General features: G+C 35.1%; 1 protein-coding gene across 2 annotated transcripts in view; it reads left to right on the top strand.

Moving 5' to 3' along the window:
* TTC13 (tetratricopeptide repeat domain 13) overlaps positions 1–14,695 on the top strand; it is a 96,272-nt gene that overhangs the window by 2,829 nt on the left and 78,748 nt on the right. For both annotated transcript variants that reach the window (XM_074223043.1, XM_074223042.1), the window contains exon 2: positions 13,763–13,860. In XM_074223043.1, the coding sequence (XP_074079144.1) occupies positions 13,763–13,860 (98 nt within the window). The remainder of the gene's footprint in view (positions 1–13,762; positions 13,861–14,695) is intronic.

Here is a 14,695-nt window from a genome sequence, read left to right as displayed (position 1 = left end):
CATATAGAAATAAGAATAGAAAAAGATTATATATTAAGTCTGTAATCTTATTATGAACAATTGCTTTTTGTTTGTTTCTTTTAAAGTATATATGTTATTCAACATGGTAGTTCCAGAGCTATCTTGCTTGGAAAACCATAAATTCCTAACTGTCATCTTTCTTTATTCCCCACATAAGTATTTTCCCCTCTTTCTATCTGTTCCTCCATTAATCTCTTCTCTGGCCTTTTCTCCCTTTACAGTCTTGACACTATAGTGAGTCAGGTCAAATTTTCATTCTTCTCATATCTTAAATCCTTAGTCTCCTTGTCCTGGTTTCTCAGACATTTAATGGCTGTGTGTCCCTAGGTAAGTCACCTAAACCTCTCTGAACCTCAGTTTCTTTATCCATGAGATGAGAGATTCCTTCTAAGTTTGAATCAGTGATCCTTTGAACTTTGTATAGGCATCTGTCTAGATTGGGGCCTCAAACACAATCTATCCAAATGATAACTTACTGTATTTTCCCATTAACATACCCCTACTCCTCACTTCCCTTTTTCTACCAAAAGCATTACTATCTTCCAGTTTTGCAATTTCACAACTTTAGGGCCTTATTTAACTCTTGATTTTTCTTTAGCCCATCCTTGCCTTTTCTCGTCCATTAGAAGATCTTCTTCCAAAGCATTTAGTTCAGAGTCTAGTATAGAGTAAGTTGTTAATAAAAAATTTTTCCATTCATAAATTCACTGTATCACTCATCAATTTTTTCTACTCAGCTTTCACCCTAATTCAGACCCTCATCACCTTTCATCTGCAGTAAACCCCCAAGTATTGTCCCTGCTTCTTTTCTTTGCAGTCTGTCCTCCACACATAAATAAATAAATTTATATTTCTAAAATATTGTTTTGTGTCACTTCTCTGCTCAAGGAGGTTAAGAGGCTCCCAGTTGGCTTCTAGGATAAAAATATAAACTCATCTGTTTGACATTTAAAGTGATTCACAATGTAGCTAGAGTCTATCTTTCTAAATTTTCACATTTCTAACCCTCACATGTGCCGCCTTTTAGCCTAACTTGCCTATTTGCTATTCTTTGTATGTGGAAAACAGTTTATGACTGCTTTTATGCCAACTACCTTGATGCCCATTGTATTCTCTGTCCTCACCAATACCTCTTGGATCCTACCTCTTTTCAAGCCCAACCCACTTGCCACCTCTTACATATGATATTTCCTGATTCTCTCCTTGAAATTACTTTGTATTTACTTTGTATAAATTCTGTATTTACTTACCTGTGTAATGTTGTGTGTTTCTTAATAGGATATAAACTCCTTGTAGGCAAGAAGTTTTGCTTTTATCTTTATTCCCAGGGCTATCACTTTTGATATGCTTTTGAATGCTTGTTGAATTGAATCAAATTCATTCAGATTGACCTTCAGACTTTTTCAGAGAGATCAAAGAAAGAGGAAATCAGAAAGAGGCAATATAAAATACTTTTATGACTGATGCCTTCCTTTTTATTAAGTTAATCTCCAGGTTTCAGTTTCCCCTAATTTCTTTGAATTTTTTAGGCTTTTATAGTCAAAAATTTAGAGCTGGAAGATGCTTCAGAAGCCCTTAAGTCCAACTCTCTTATTTTACAGATGAGGAATCTGAATCTTGGATACGTTAAGTGACTTAAGCGCTTAGGCTCACAGTTGTGAAGTATCCCCTGTAAGATTTGAATGAGGTTTTACTTTCAGTCCAGTAATCTGTCTTCCAGGCCATACTTCCTGTCCTGAACACTTAATTATTTTGACTGTTATGCAATTAAATATATGAAAAAGTGAGTATACTAAGGAAATAATATGATTGCCTATTAGTTAAGCCTTCTTTTTAACCTTCTTTGTACATTTCTAGGTTGCTTGGTAGAATCTATTTTAAAATGCCCAGATATAAGGAATTATAAGCCCTGGCAGATACTTTTTGTTACATATTCTGAGATCTACAAATAAAAAAATGGAAGAATATTTGGTTGGAGTTAGGAAATCTAGGTTCTAGTTTCTGCTATATTCTAATTAAATATATGATGTGGGGCAGGATATTTGATCTCTCTGAGTTGGTTTCTTATTTGTAAAAGGAAGGAATAATAATAATAATAGTAACAGTGAGCACATTGCTTTACACATTTGATCTTGCTTTTATCTTTTTAATAAATTTTATTTTAAGCATTCTTTTTAAATTTGGGGTTCCAAATTCTCTTCTTTTCCCACCTCTCCTTCACTCATTGAAAGGGCAAGCAAAATGATATCAATTATATATGGGAAATCATGCAAAACATTTCCATATTAGCCATATCACAGAAAAAAAAAGGAAAAAAATAGAGCAAGAAAGTTATACTTCAATTTGCACTTAGAGCTCATCATTTCTCTCTCTGGAGGTGGATAACATCATGATTCATCACGAATCCTTTGGAATTGACTTGGATCCATGTATTGATCAGGGTAGTGGTCTCTCAGATTAGAGAAATGGTCTCTCACAGTGAATGCCCTTTGGGCATAGTTCCAAATTGTTCTCCAGAATGACTGGACTGTAACTCTACCGACAGTTTATTAGATGTATCTATTGTCCCTCCAATCTCTTTAGAATTTTTCATTTCTGATGTGTGAGATGATATACCAGAGTTTGCATTTCTGTAGTCAATGTGTAGTTTAGAACATTTTTCATATGACTATGGGTAGTTTTTATTCCTTAATCAAATTACTTAAAGTTTTTTCTTAATACTGCCTGTTCTTCTCCTTTGACCATTTATCAATCATTTTCATGGTGTCTTCTTCTGAGTATGTGTCTTGGTCTTCCCTCTGTCACTAATAAATTTTTATGGTCAAGTTTTTTGTTGTTGCTGTTATTGTTTTAAAATTTTCCAAGCTATTTCTTGACTTTGAACTTTATATTAAAGTTTGTCTCTGTTTATCTTTGGAGGGAGTAGCACTGTTGGCAAGCGGCAGGGTTTTTTTTGGTGCTACTGTTTTCAGAGCTAGTTCTGGGGGTCTGCAAGGTTTTGGTGCTTCAAAGGTTGTGAGATGTGGGGAGAGGTATGGTTAGTGCTCTTCATTTCTACTCTTTAGTCTTTATCCAAGAAGGGCCTCTTGATCCCTGCTAAAGGATCTAGTTCTTCTTTTGGCCCTGGAATTGTGACTAGGTCCCCTATATCTGTCCATTCACAAGTGCTAGTGTTTCTCTGCCTTGGAACTGCAACCAGGGTTCTGCTCCCCTGTGACCAGCCATAAGCTCTCCTCTCCAGCTCGGCAACCCAGAATTGTATGTGGACAGTAAAGTTTCCAATCAGGTCCAAGTACTAGCAAAGAGTCCCCTATAATCTCTTTTTGACCAGTTGTCTGCTACCCTTACTATTCAGACAGGGAATTATGGAAGCTGCTGTTGTTGCCTCTGGAAAGGCCTCTACCCTGATGTCACAGACCTGTCTTAAGCTGGAAAAATGTCTCATCCTGACCCTTTGTTGGCTTTGCTGCTCCAAAATTTATTTGAGACTTTATTTTTAAAATTGTTTGGAGGAGAATGTCGGGATAGTTCAGCTGGGTTGCTGCCTTTTGCCATCTTGGCTAAGTGACTACATTTGATAAGTGTCCAGAGATCAGATTTAAACAGTCCTTCCTGACTCCAGGTCAGGTACCATATTGGTCATGTGGTCATATGATTGTAATCTTTTTTGCATTATGGACTTTCTTGGTAGTCTAGTGAAGGCTATGGAATTTTCAGAAAAATGTTTTTGAATGTTTTAAAAATACATAAGATTACAAAGGATACCAGTTGTCAAAATATTTTTAAGAACAAATTCATGGACCTTGGATTTAAACTGAACTCTATGGTCTGTAATGACCCTATTTATATTTATTAAAAATTTTAATCTTGAGTAAATTCAATTGAAATTCTATTCCTGACCATACTGTTATAGTCAACAATACTTTTTTTTTTTTATTTTTTAGGTTTTTGCAAGGCAAATGGGGTTAAGTGGCTTGCCCAAGGCCACACAGCTAGATAATTATTAAGTGTCTGAGACCGGATTTGAACCCAAGTACTCCTGACTCCAGGGCCAGTGCTTTATCCACTGGGCCACCTAGCTGCCCCAGTGCTTTACTTTCAAAAGTATTCCTTTGAAGGGTGGCTTGGTGGCCTAGTGGATAGAACACTGGCCCTGGAGTCAGGAAAGGACCTGAGTTCAGATTTGGCCTCAGACACTTAATAATTGTGTAGATGTGTGACCTTGGGCAAGTCACTCAACCCCGTTGCCTTAAATAAATAAAAAAAATTAAAAAAGTATTCCTTTGAATCATAGAATTCTGGATCTGAAATAGATGAGGCTACTAAAGTCTAGAAGGGTCAGGCAACTTGTCCAGAGTTTAACAGTGGGGAAAACCAGGACTGGAACCCATATTTCCTGCATCTCAGTCTATTCTCTTTATACTCTGCTTCACTGCACACTGGGACTCATTTGAATCAGTGATTTTTGTTCTATTCGTCTGCTATGAACCATTTAATATGTTTTGCATGCCCTTTTGAAGAAAACTCATAGAAGGAAATCACTTTCTTGGCTTTTTATTTTGAACTTAATCAACACTAAGCAAAATGAGCATTTTCATATATATAAATCCAAAAAAAGAGGTCTGTATATGAAGTGGCATATCTGTTTATGAACACCTTGCTAGTTATTTTAAGCATATAACAAATTCTCCAAAGCTGTTTTTCCCAATGACCTTCATTCTGTTGTCTTCTGTGCATTTTTTTTTAGTTTTTTTTTTTACAAGGCAAATGAGGTTAAAGTGACTTACCCAAAGGCCGCACAGCTAGGTATTTAATAAGTATTTGAGGCCAGACTTGAACTCAGGTACTCCTGACTCCAGGGTCAGTGCTCTATCCATTGCTCCACCTAGCCACCCCTTCTATGCATTTTCAAAAAATGCTTCAGTGACGTTTTTTTTTTATTACAGATTTTATTTATTTTGACTTTTACAATTTTTCCCCCAATCTTATTTCCCTCCCCTCCCCCCACCCCCACAGAAAGCAATCTGTCAGTCTTTACATTGTTTCCATGTTGTACATAGATCCAAATTGAGTGTGATGAGAGAGAAATCATATCCTTAAGGAAGAAACGTAAAGTATAAGAGATAACAAGATCAGACAATAAGATATCAGGTTTTTTTTTCCTAAATTAAAGGAAATAGTCCTTGGACTTGGTTAAAACTCCATGATTCTTTATCTGGATACAGATTGTATTCTCCATCACAGATAGCCCAAAATTGTCCTTGATTGTTGCACTGATGAAATGAGTGAGTCCATCAAGGTTGATCATCACCCCATGTTGCTGTTAGGGTGTACAGTGTTTTTATGGTTCTGCTCATTTCTTGGTGACCTTTTTCAAACTTAAAGAATTGGTAAACCCATTGTTACCCGCTTTTCTCTTCAATGAACTCCCTATCACTATGAAAAAAGAAAGACAAATAGAACTCTTGTATCAACCATGCTTAATCAAGTTTAACAATTTACCATATTGGTCATATCCACAAATGTGTGTCTCCTTATGAACCTTGAGGAGACTGGGAAAGTATTTCAGCACTGGTTCTTTGAAATTGAATTGGAGTGGTTCTTTTGTGGATCAAAGTTAAGTGTTTCAGTGTTTTTTCTTTACACTATTGTTATTATTATAAAATGTTCTCTGTGTTCTTCTCACTTCATTCTGCATCTATTCATACAAGTATTTCCAGGTTTCTTTGAAACCATTTCTTCATATTATGGCAACATTGCTTTCATATACCATAGTTGTTCAACCATTTGCTTAACTTCCCCCCCCCCCCCTTTTCTTGACACTATAGAAAGAATTGGTGTTGATATTTTTATTTCTATGGATCTTTCTCTTCTTTTTTTGGAAATCTTTAGGGTATGAGCAGTAGTAGAATTTTTGAATCAAAGGTTATACATACAGTTTAATGACTTTGAACAAAGTTCCTAATTGCTTTCTAAACTAGCTAGACCAGTTCACATTTCTACCAGCAGTTAATGTATGTATATCTCCTCCAACAATAGCCATATTTGTCAATTTTATGCATGTAGAGGTGGAGCTCTTCAGTTATTTCAATTTCCATTTCTCTTATTACTGCTTTGGAAGATTTTTTTTCCATATAATTGCTAAAAACTTGATTTCCTCTTGAGAACTGCCAGTTCATATATTTTGATCAATTACTAGAACAAAATAATTTTCTTTCTTTTTTTTTAAAGAAAGAGTTTTTTATTTATTTTGAGTTTTACAATTCCCCCCCCCATTCTTGCTTTCCTCCCCCCACCCCCCACAGAAGGCATTCTGTTAGTGTTTACATTGGTTCCATGATATACATTGATCTCAGTTAAATGTGATGACAGAGAAATCATATCCTTAAGGAAGAAAAATAAAGTATGAGGTAGTAAAATTACATAATAATATTTCTTTTTTCCTAATTTGACGGTAATAGTCTTTGGTCTTTGTTCAAAGTCCATAATTCTTTCTCTGGAAACAGATGGTATTCTCCATTGCAGATAGCTCAAACTTATTCCTGGTTGTTGCACTGAAGGGATGAGCAAGTCCATCATGCTTGATCATCACCCCCATGTTGCTGTTAGGGTGTATAATGTTTTTCTGGTTCTGCTCATCTCACTCAGCATCAGTTCATGCAAATCTTTCCAGGTTTTCCTGAATTCCCATCCCTCCTGGTTTCTAATAGAATAATAGTGTGGAACAAAACAATTTTCAAAATATTTTGTTTTTCTTTTTATTACTTCAAGTAAATCTTTGCTTTTCCTTGTTGTCTTGATGTTATGGAATGACTTTTACATAGATAATTAAGTTTCTTGACATAGTCACCTCAGACACTTTTCCCCTTGGCTTCTGAATCGTGTAATCCCTGCTTCTTAATGTATTCTGGACTTTTTTCTTATCTGATTACTAATATCAGCTTCCACCCATGTATTATTTTTAATCACACCTTGTTTAACTTCTTAACTATGAACACTGATAATTTACTGTTTCAAGTACTGTATTAATAATCATTAAAATGAATGATTTAGTCATTTTTCCCTCTAATTTTTCTCGATATGCAAAAGCAACTTTCTACAGCTGCCTTTCTTATTCTAATCAAGCCAAGCAATTTCCATGTTGGCCATTTTTACAAGTATATTTTTTTTTCTTTTGATATGATAGGTAACAGTTTGATTCCAACTCTGTATTTTTAATCTACTGACTGCTCAAGACTAGGTGTTAATGGTTGGCCTTATGCATAATCCAACCAGAAACCAGTCATCTAAACTGATGGAGCATCAGTAGAATGCTTTTGGAAGAGATTACACAGTTTTGATAGTTAAAATTCTAAATGTTTTCTTTCACTTAGTTCAGAAGTAACTAAATATCAAACCTTCATAATGCTTAAATACAATTATTCAAAAACTCTTTATATGCAAGACAAGGCAACAAGCATTTATTAAGTTTTTACCAAGTATGTGGATGGGATATGTCAGTGGTACAGTGGATAGAGCACTGGGCCTGAAGTCAGGAAGAACTGGGTTCAAATGTGACCTCAGACACTTGCTAGCTGTTGACACTGAACAAGTCACTTAGCCCTGTTTGCTTAGTTTCCTCATCTGTAAAAGGAGCTGGAGCAGGAATGGTAAACCACTTAAGTATCTTTGCCAAGAAAAACCCCAAATGGGGTCATGAAAGGACTGGCAGGATTGAACAACACTACCTTGCATGATTTGTGCTAAGCTATAGGAATACAAATGATGATGATAATGATGTTGTGCTGTCACCAACCTCACTTCATCCTCTGGAGCCATTTGGGTCGAGTGGCTAGATATGAATCAGGAGACTGAAGTTAGCTCTGAATGTGAGGCCATCTAGATTATCCAAGGTTACACAGCTAGAAAGTATCTGGGGTCACATTTGAACTCAGGTCCTCCTGACTTTAGGACCAGGTGAGCTAGCAAACAAAAAAAGATAATCTCTGTCCTCAGTGAGCCTCTGTTCTGATTAGGGAAAGGAACTGGAAAAGGGGGGATAAGGGTGGTCATGGTGTTGAAGTCTGAGTAGTGAGAAGCACAACTTTTATGTACTGTGATTTTGCCCTTCTATTGGAGGTATGCCATGGTTCACTTATGAAAGAAAATGCTCTTCAGGTGGTTTCAGAAAGATCATTCTGTAACATAATTAATATGAAGATGTTCGATCCCATGGCCTATGATGATTGCATTCTGATCAATGCAATCACAAACTCCTTATTTTAAGAGGATTATCTTTGTTTTTTAAAAGCAGAATTGTTGCTTTCATATCTTCAGTTAAACATTTACTTTTTCTTTAGACTTATGAGTCAGGTTTTTCAACTTTGGAATCATTACATTGATGGATATGCTTGTTGGAGATCACCTAGTTCAGTTTTACAGATGAGGAAGCTGAGGACTGGAGAGGTTAATTTGTCCATATTCTTTTATTGAGTTTGCTTTTTTAAGAAGCAAGCCAGAATTAACACTTTAGACCTTTCTACTTTTCCATGATGCGATAGTCCTAAGATGTTAAAAAAAAATGAAAAGAAAAGCAATCATGTTGTTGGAGAATAAGACTGATGTACCAGCTAAACAATTATTATTATTATTATTTTACATTTAATTTTTATTTTTTTCTCTATTACATGTAAACAAAAAATTTAAACATTTGTTTTTAAAAAATTTGGAGTTCGTATTCTCTCCCTTATTTTCCCCCTCCTTGTAGAACATTTACATATTAACAGTGTCGTAAAAGAAAACACATACCAACCCTCCCAATAATAAATAAAGTTTAAAAAATATGTCTTCATAGTCAGTCAGTTCTTTCTCTGTAATTGGACGTCATTTTTCATCATAAGTCCTTTGGAATTGGCTTGGATCGTTATACTGTTCAAAATAGCTAAATCATTTACAGCTGTTCATCTTGCTATTGCTGTGTACAATGTTCTTCTGGTCCTTTTCATTTCATTTTGCATTAGTTCTTAGAAGTCTTCCCAGAGTTTTCTAAAGCCATCCTGTTTGCCTTTTCTTATAGCATAATAGTATCTCATCACAATCATATACCTCAGATTGTTTAGCCATTCCTCAATTGATGGGCATGCTCTTAATTTCTATTCTGTCACCACAAAAAACTACTATTAAATATTCATGTAACTATAACTCCTTTTCCTTTTTATTTGATCTTTTTTTTTTTTGGAGAACTGAGCTAATAGTGGTAGATTGCTGGATCAAGGGATATGAACAGTTTTATAGCTCTTGAGGTAAAATTCCAAATTACTCTCCAGAATGGAGAGCGCCTCATACTTCAACAATGCATAGTGTCCCCTGTTTTTCCTCATATCCTCAAACATTTGTCATTTGCCTTTTCTGTCAATTAGGCAGTCTGATAGTTGTGAGAATTGTTTTAATTTGTATTTTTAATTTGCATTTTTCTAATTAATAGCAATTTAGAGCATTTTTTCATATGACTATAGATTTTATTTTTTCTTCTTAAAATGTGTTCATATCCTTTAATCACTGATCAATTGGAAAATGCTTCATATTCTTATAAATTAAGCAAAGCTATTATTACAATTTTTTAAGTTTATTTTTAAAATATATCTAGCAAAGCACAAAAATAGATTGGTCTATTTAAAAAATTTCCCCTTTCATGGATCTATTTCTTTGTGTATCAGTCAAGATTTGGGGTTCTTAACTTTTTTTAGTGTCATAGACCCCTTTAGCAGCCTGATGAAATAATATATAATATAATTATTTTTTTAAGTATTAAAGGAAATGCTAATTTTTAGTTGAGATACTATCCAAATTGCCTATCCAAATTCATTGACCCCTTGAAATCTATCCATGGGACCCCAGGTTAAGAACTCCTATCCCAGGTAATCTTGTATACTCATAAAATATTTTAGAATATACAGTTTGCAAGGAAACAGGATCTTTTCAGCTTTGTGTACTTTGTTCATCTTCTTATTGATATATTTGATATTCATTTTGGGGAGTTGGTTTATTATAATTTTTTGCAATTTCCTACATTGTGTCTGGTAAGTCCAATCCTATGAAATGCAAAGGGCATTAGTTCCTTTGCCAGGGAGCAAGTTTCTCAGGGCTATGGTGACAGATCTGAGATCAGAACTCAGATGTTCTCAGTGTTTTCCCTTGTTGCTAGATCCACTGAGTCCATACTGTTTCCTATTTTGATACTAGATTGCAAAAGACCCAGAAAAAGAAATTGTTTCTGGTTGGCTAGAATTCAAAAACATCTGATCTCTTACAGGAGAGCTAAGTATGCAAACTGATAGCGTTTCAAAGCCTTTTCAGATTTCTTTCAGCACATTTTAGAATATAGAATACAACTCTTTCCAAGTTATCCAGGGTGTGTCTTACAAATCCTAAATTGCTTAAAAGATGTAATGCCTTCATACCATATATCTCCCCTTCAGGTAGATAAAATGGAATGATTAAATCTTTTCCTTTGCTATTTTAGTAATAAAGTAACACACAGATAACAACTGGGGATTGGATTGATTGTTAATTTAGCTTGTAAAGCAAAGAGGGCAGTCACTTCTCTTTTATGCTTGATAGGGAAAAGCACTGAAAAAAAGAAGGGAAGATAGATTCAAAAAAATAAATAACATATAGTAATCTGATGCTGAATGCCACATGAATCACAGAATCTGGGAGTTAGAAGCAAATTCATCATCCATCTATTCTACTACATACTTAATTGTGAGCTCAGGCAAGTCAGGTAAGCTCCTGGCACCTCAGTTAACTCATCTGTAAAATGGGGTAAGTTGTAGTAGCTGTTTCACAGAGTTTGTAAGGATCAAATGAGGATGTCTTTAAACTTTTAAGTCTTGTAAGTCTAAAGCACTCTATGAGCACATCTCAGACAAATATCTGCTTATCAAAAGCTAAATCTTTATATGACACAATCAGGATTCCAAATTATCCTCAAATACACCAAAAACCAAAAGATAAGTATTACATAATCATAAGATAGGGCACCTGTTTTGAGAGCTTTATGAGCAAAAACCCTACAATTTTACTACGAAATAGGCTAATGTATTATTAGTTAATGTTTTTAATTTCCAGATCCAGGGATCTAATAGTCCCAGTTGTCCTTCATAATAGTCAGATTTTATATGAAGTAGTGGTTATTCCACGTTTGAAGTAGTGTGCTCATTTTTGGTACCACACTTTGAGGGGAATTGATAGATTCTGCTGTTGACTAGTTGTGTAATTTTATAAGCAAGTTACTTAACCTCTTTGGGCCCTTGTTACTCTATCTGTAGTATGTTTAATGACCTCTAAGCCTCCATCAACCCTATATCTATAACTCTGTGCAGTTAGAGAAATCACATCTGAAATCTAAAAATTAAAGCACTCTATTGTGTGTAGAATGAGAAAAGCAGACTTTCAGCACTCTCGGAGCATTTCTTCATTTAGAGATTTCTAACTAGAATTCACGTTATGTTTGAGATAGTTGAAGGAAATGAAAATATTAAAGACTTAGGTGCCACATGATGACTATCTTCAGATATTTGAAGTTATCATAGACAACAGAAAGTAAAACTTTTTTTTTTGCTTCAAAGGGGAGAACCAAATAGTAATAAATTCCATGTTATAAGTTTGCAAGCCAAAAGTTTAAATTGTTTTGAATGTTCAGAGGTGTCAAGCAGTAGCCATTGTTGCCAAAACCAGATGAAAATGTAATTGAGAAATATTTAACAAAATAAATAAAAATATACCAAACATAGATAACATTGCATTTTAAACTAAGTCATTATGTAGCCCGCAGGGATTTTTATGAATAGAGAAGTCTCCCACTCCCCTGTGTTTCTATTTACATTTGATACCACTGGTTTAGAGGAGATCCCAGCTTTTAGGGGCAAGTTGAAGTAAATGATCTCTTAAAGTCCCCTATTGCTCTAGTCCTTGATCTACATTTAACTGTTCAAATTAATTTAAAATTAATTGGTTTTTTTCTTTTTCTTAGGTTTTTGCTAGGCAATGGGGTTAAGTGACGGGCCCAAGGCCACACAGCTAGGTTATTATTAAGTGTCTGAGGTTGGATTTGAACTCAGGTACTCCTGACTCCAGGGCCTGGTTCTCTCTATTCACTACGCCACCTAGCTGTCCCTAATTGGTTTTTTTTTTTTAAGAATCTAATTAATTCCTTTCCCTATCATTGGTGGAGCAGCCCCAGTTGCTCAGACACAAAACAAACAAAAAATTGACCTTTTTATCCTTGACTCTTCATTCTCATTTTCATACCTTCTTGCCTTATCCCTCCACCTTTTTTGTTGATTCAGGAGTAAAATCCTGTTGATTTTTCCATTTTAATATTTTCCCATTTTTTCCCCTTCCATTAAATTAAGGATGCTTCACTATAGTCTACAGGTGGATTTTGTCATGTTGGAAAGACTTCAAATATGGTCACCAAAACAGACTGAATTCATATTTTAAAGACCAGCCTAGCTTATTACGGAAAAGCCCATCAGCCTCAGAAAAACTCATTGTCAGTAGGCTAGCCACACAGTGATAAGTTATTTGGTCATTGCAACCCATTAAAAAAAAAAAGAAAATGTATGAATAGTGATATGCATTTTTGAAATGAGTACTCACGTCTAAGGAAATCTTACAAATATAGTACCTGACACATGATAGGTAGGTAGTAAATATTTTTCCATTGATTAATCCCAGTGCCATTGAAGTAATTTCCTTTTTTCATTCTTGCTGCTTTCACAGTAGGTCAAGTCCCTATTAGTCTTTTGCCTGGATCGCAACCTCTTTAGTTAGTCTTCCTACCTAATTGATCTCTTCATATTCCAGTCCATCTCACACACACACACACACACACACACACACACACACACACACTGCTACCCGATTAGTCTCCCTAATGAATTGCTTTGATTCTATCACTTCCCTGTTAAAAATCCTAAAAGTTTCCTCATTTGAAAAAAGATAAAAATCTTGACCCCCCCCTAAATTCAGAGACTTGTGGTAATCTAGTTCCAGCTATCTTTTGAGCCCTCCTTCTCTACCTGACAGGAGCCTTTCCCTCTGGTGGAAAGCCCTTCTTCTGGAAATGCCTTCATCTGTCCTATTTCTGTCAGAAATGACCTTTTTTCCCCCCTTTCTGCTGATCTGAGTCCTACCCATCCTTCAAGATCCCGCTCAGATCCTCCCTCCTTTATGAAGCCTTCCCTGACCGCCTTAGTCCACAAGGAGCTCTCTCTTTTCTGAATTCTTACATTGTTAAATAAGGCTTACGTGACCCAAAAGTTATCTTCCCCAGATAGAATGTAAAGTCTTTGACAGCACAGGCCAAGTTTAGACTGCTTTGTATCCCTGACAGTACCTAACCCTGATGCTTCTAGAGAAATATTTGCTAGTTGGTTAATGTGGAGGTTTTCATTAGTTCCTCAGGTAACTTTTTCTCAAGAGCTTGAATTTCCTTCCTGTGGCTTATTTTTCTGTTGTTCTCTCATTTTTACCACTTGAATGTAGTTTTCGGGAATATGTTGGCTTGATAATGAGGTAAAAGATGTTTCCATAGCTTCTGTACTTCTATAATTCTCACCAACAAGACTGCTGATTACATTGAATTATATGTGAAACAATTCTGGATTTTTTACAATTCTAACTCAGACTGAAATACATGATTAAATGCCATGAATTCAGTAGGGGAGAAATAATCAGAAAAATTTCTGTTTTGCAGAGGCATCTTTTTTGAACTTCCATGATTCTTCAGACTGTGAGCCAAAAGGATCACCACCCTGTGACTCCTTGCTTTCCCTTAATGCTGAAAAGATTCTGGTATGTTTCTCCTATCCTTGCTTTCTGTTTCTTGTGACCTAAATAAAAGATGAAATTCTAGATATTTTAAGTTACCAGAATTTAGTATTAATTATATGGATAAAACCTATGTGTATCATAAACAAGAGTCATCTGAAATTCAATATAGATTGAATCATTGATTATGAATTAGATAAGTTGATCCTCCTAGGTCATATGACTCCTCCTTGAGTACCATGGGTGGGAGTGGAATATCCATAATTCTTAGGATGGAAGACCTTATAATTTAAATGAAAGTATAACCTACTTTTTTCCAGCCCGGATTTACATAAATCTCTTGACTCTATAGTCAAGAGTGTGCAAAATGGTTCCCTCTTTTACTCCAAGGTTGAATAGTAGTGGAATTTTCATAAAGTTCAGCTTACATTCAAATGTATCTCATATCCTATGCAGGGAAAAGATTACTGAAACAACTTTCCAGATAATTATGTATCCAGAATGTTTTTATTCACTATTCAGATTTTCAACTGGGCAAACTTTAATCATTTATGGATTTGATATGATTCTTTGGACTTAAAAAAAAAATTTTTTTTCTCAATGCCAGTATCATTAAAAATAATTGTACCTGACAAACCAGAAAATAATCAATTATCCTAACCCACTTTATAGTTTTTCCATAAAATAACTATGAATACTAATGGTTTCATTTGATTCAAGATGATAATTTTGAGAGAGAGACTCAATCTTATTTTTTTTTTTTTTGTAAGGTAAACGGGGTTAAGTGGCTTGCCCAAGGCCACACAGCTAGGTAATTATTAAGTGTCTGAGACCGGATTTGAACCCAGGTACTCCTGAC

Source organism: Macrotis lagotis, chromosome 2 (assembly GCF_037893015.1).
Source record: "Macrotis lagotis isolate mMagLag1 chromosome 2, bilby.v1.9.chrom.fasta, whole genome shotgun sequence".
Lineage (NCBI taxonomy): Eukaryota > Metazoa > Chordata > Mammalia > Peramelemorphia > Peramelidae > Macrotis > Macrotis lagotis.
This window is presented reverse-complemented; position numbering and strand designations above follow the sequence as displayed.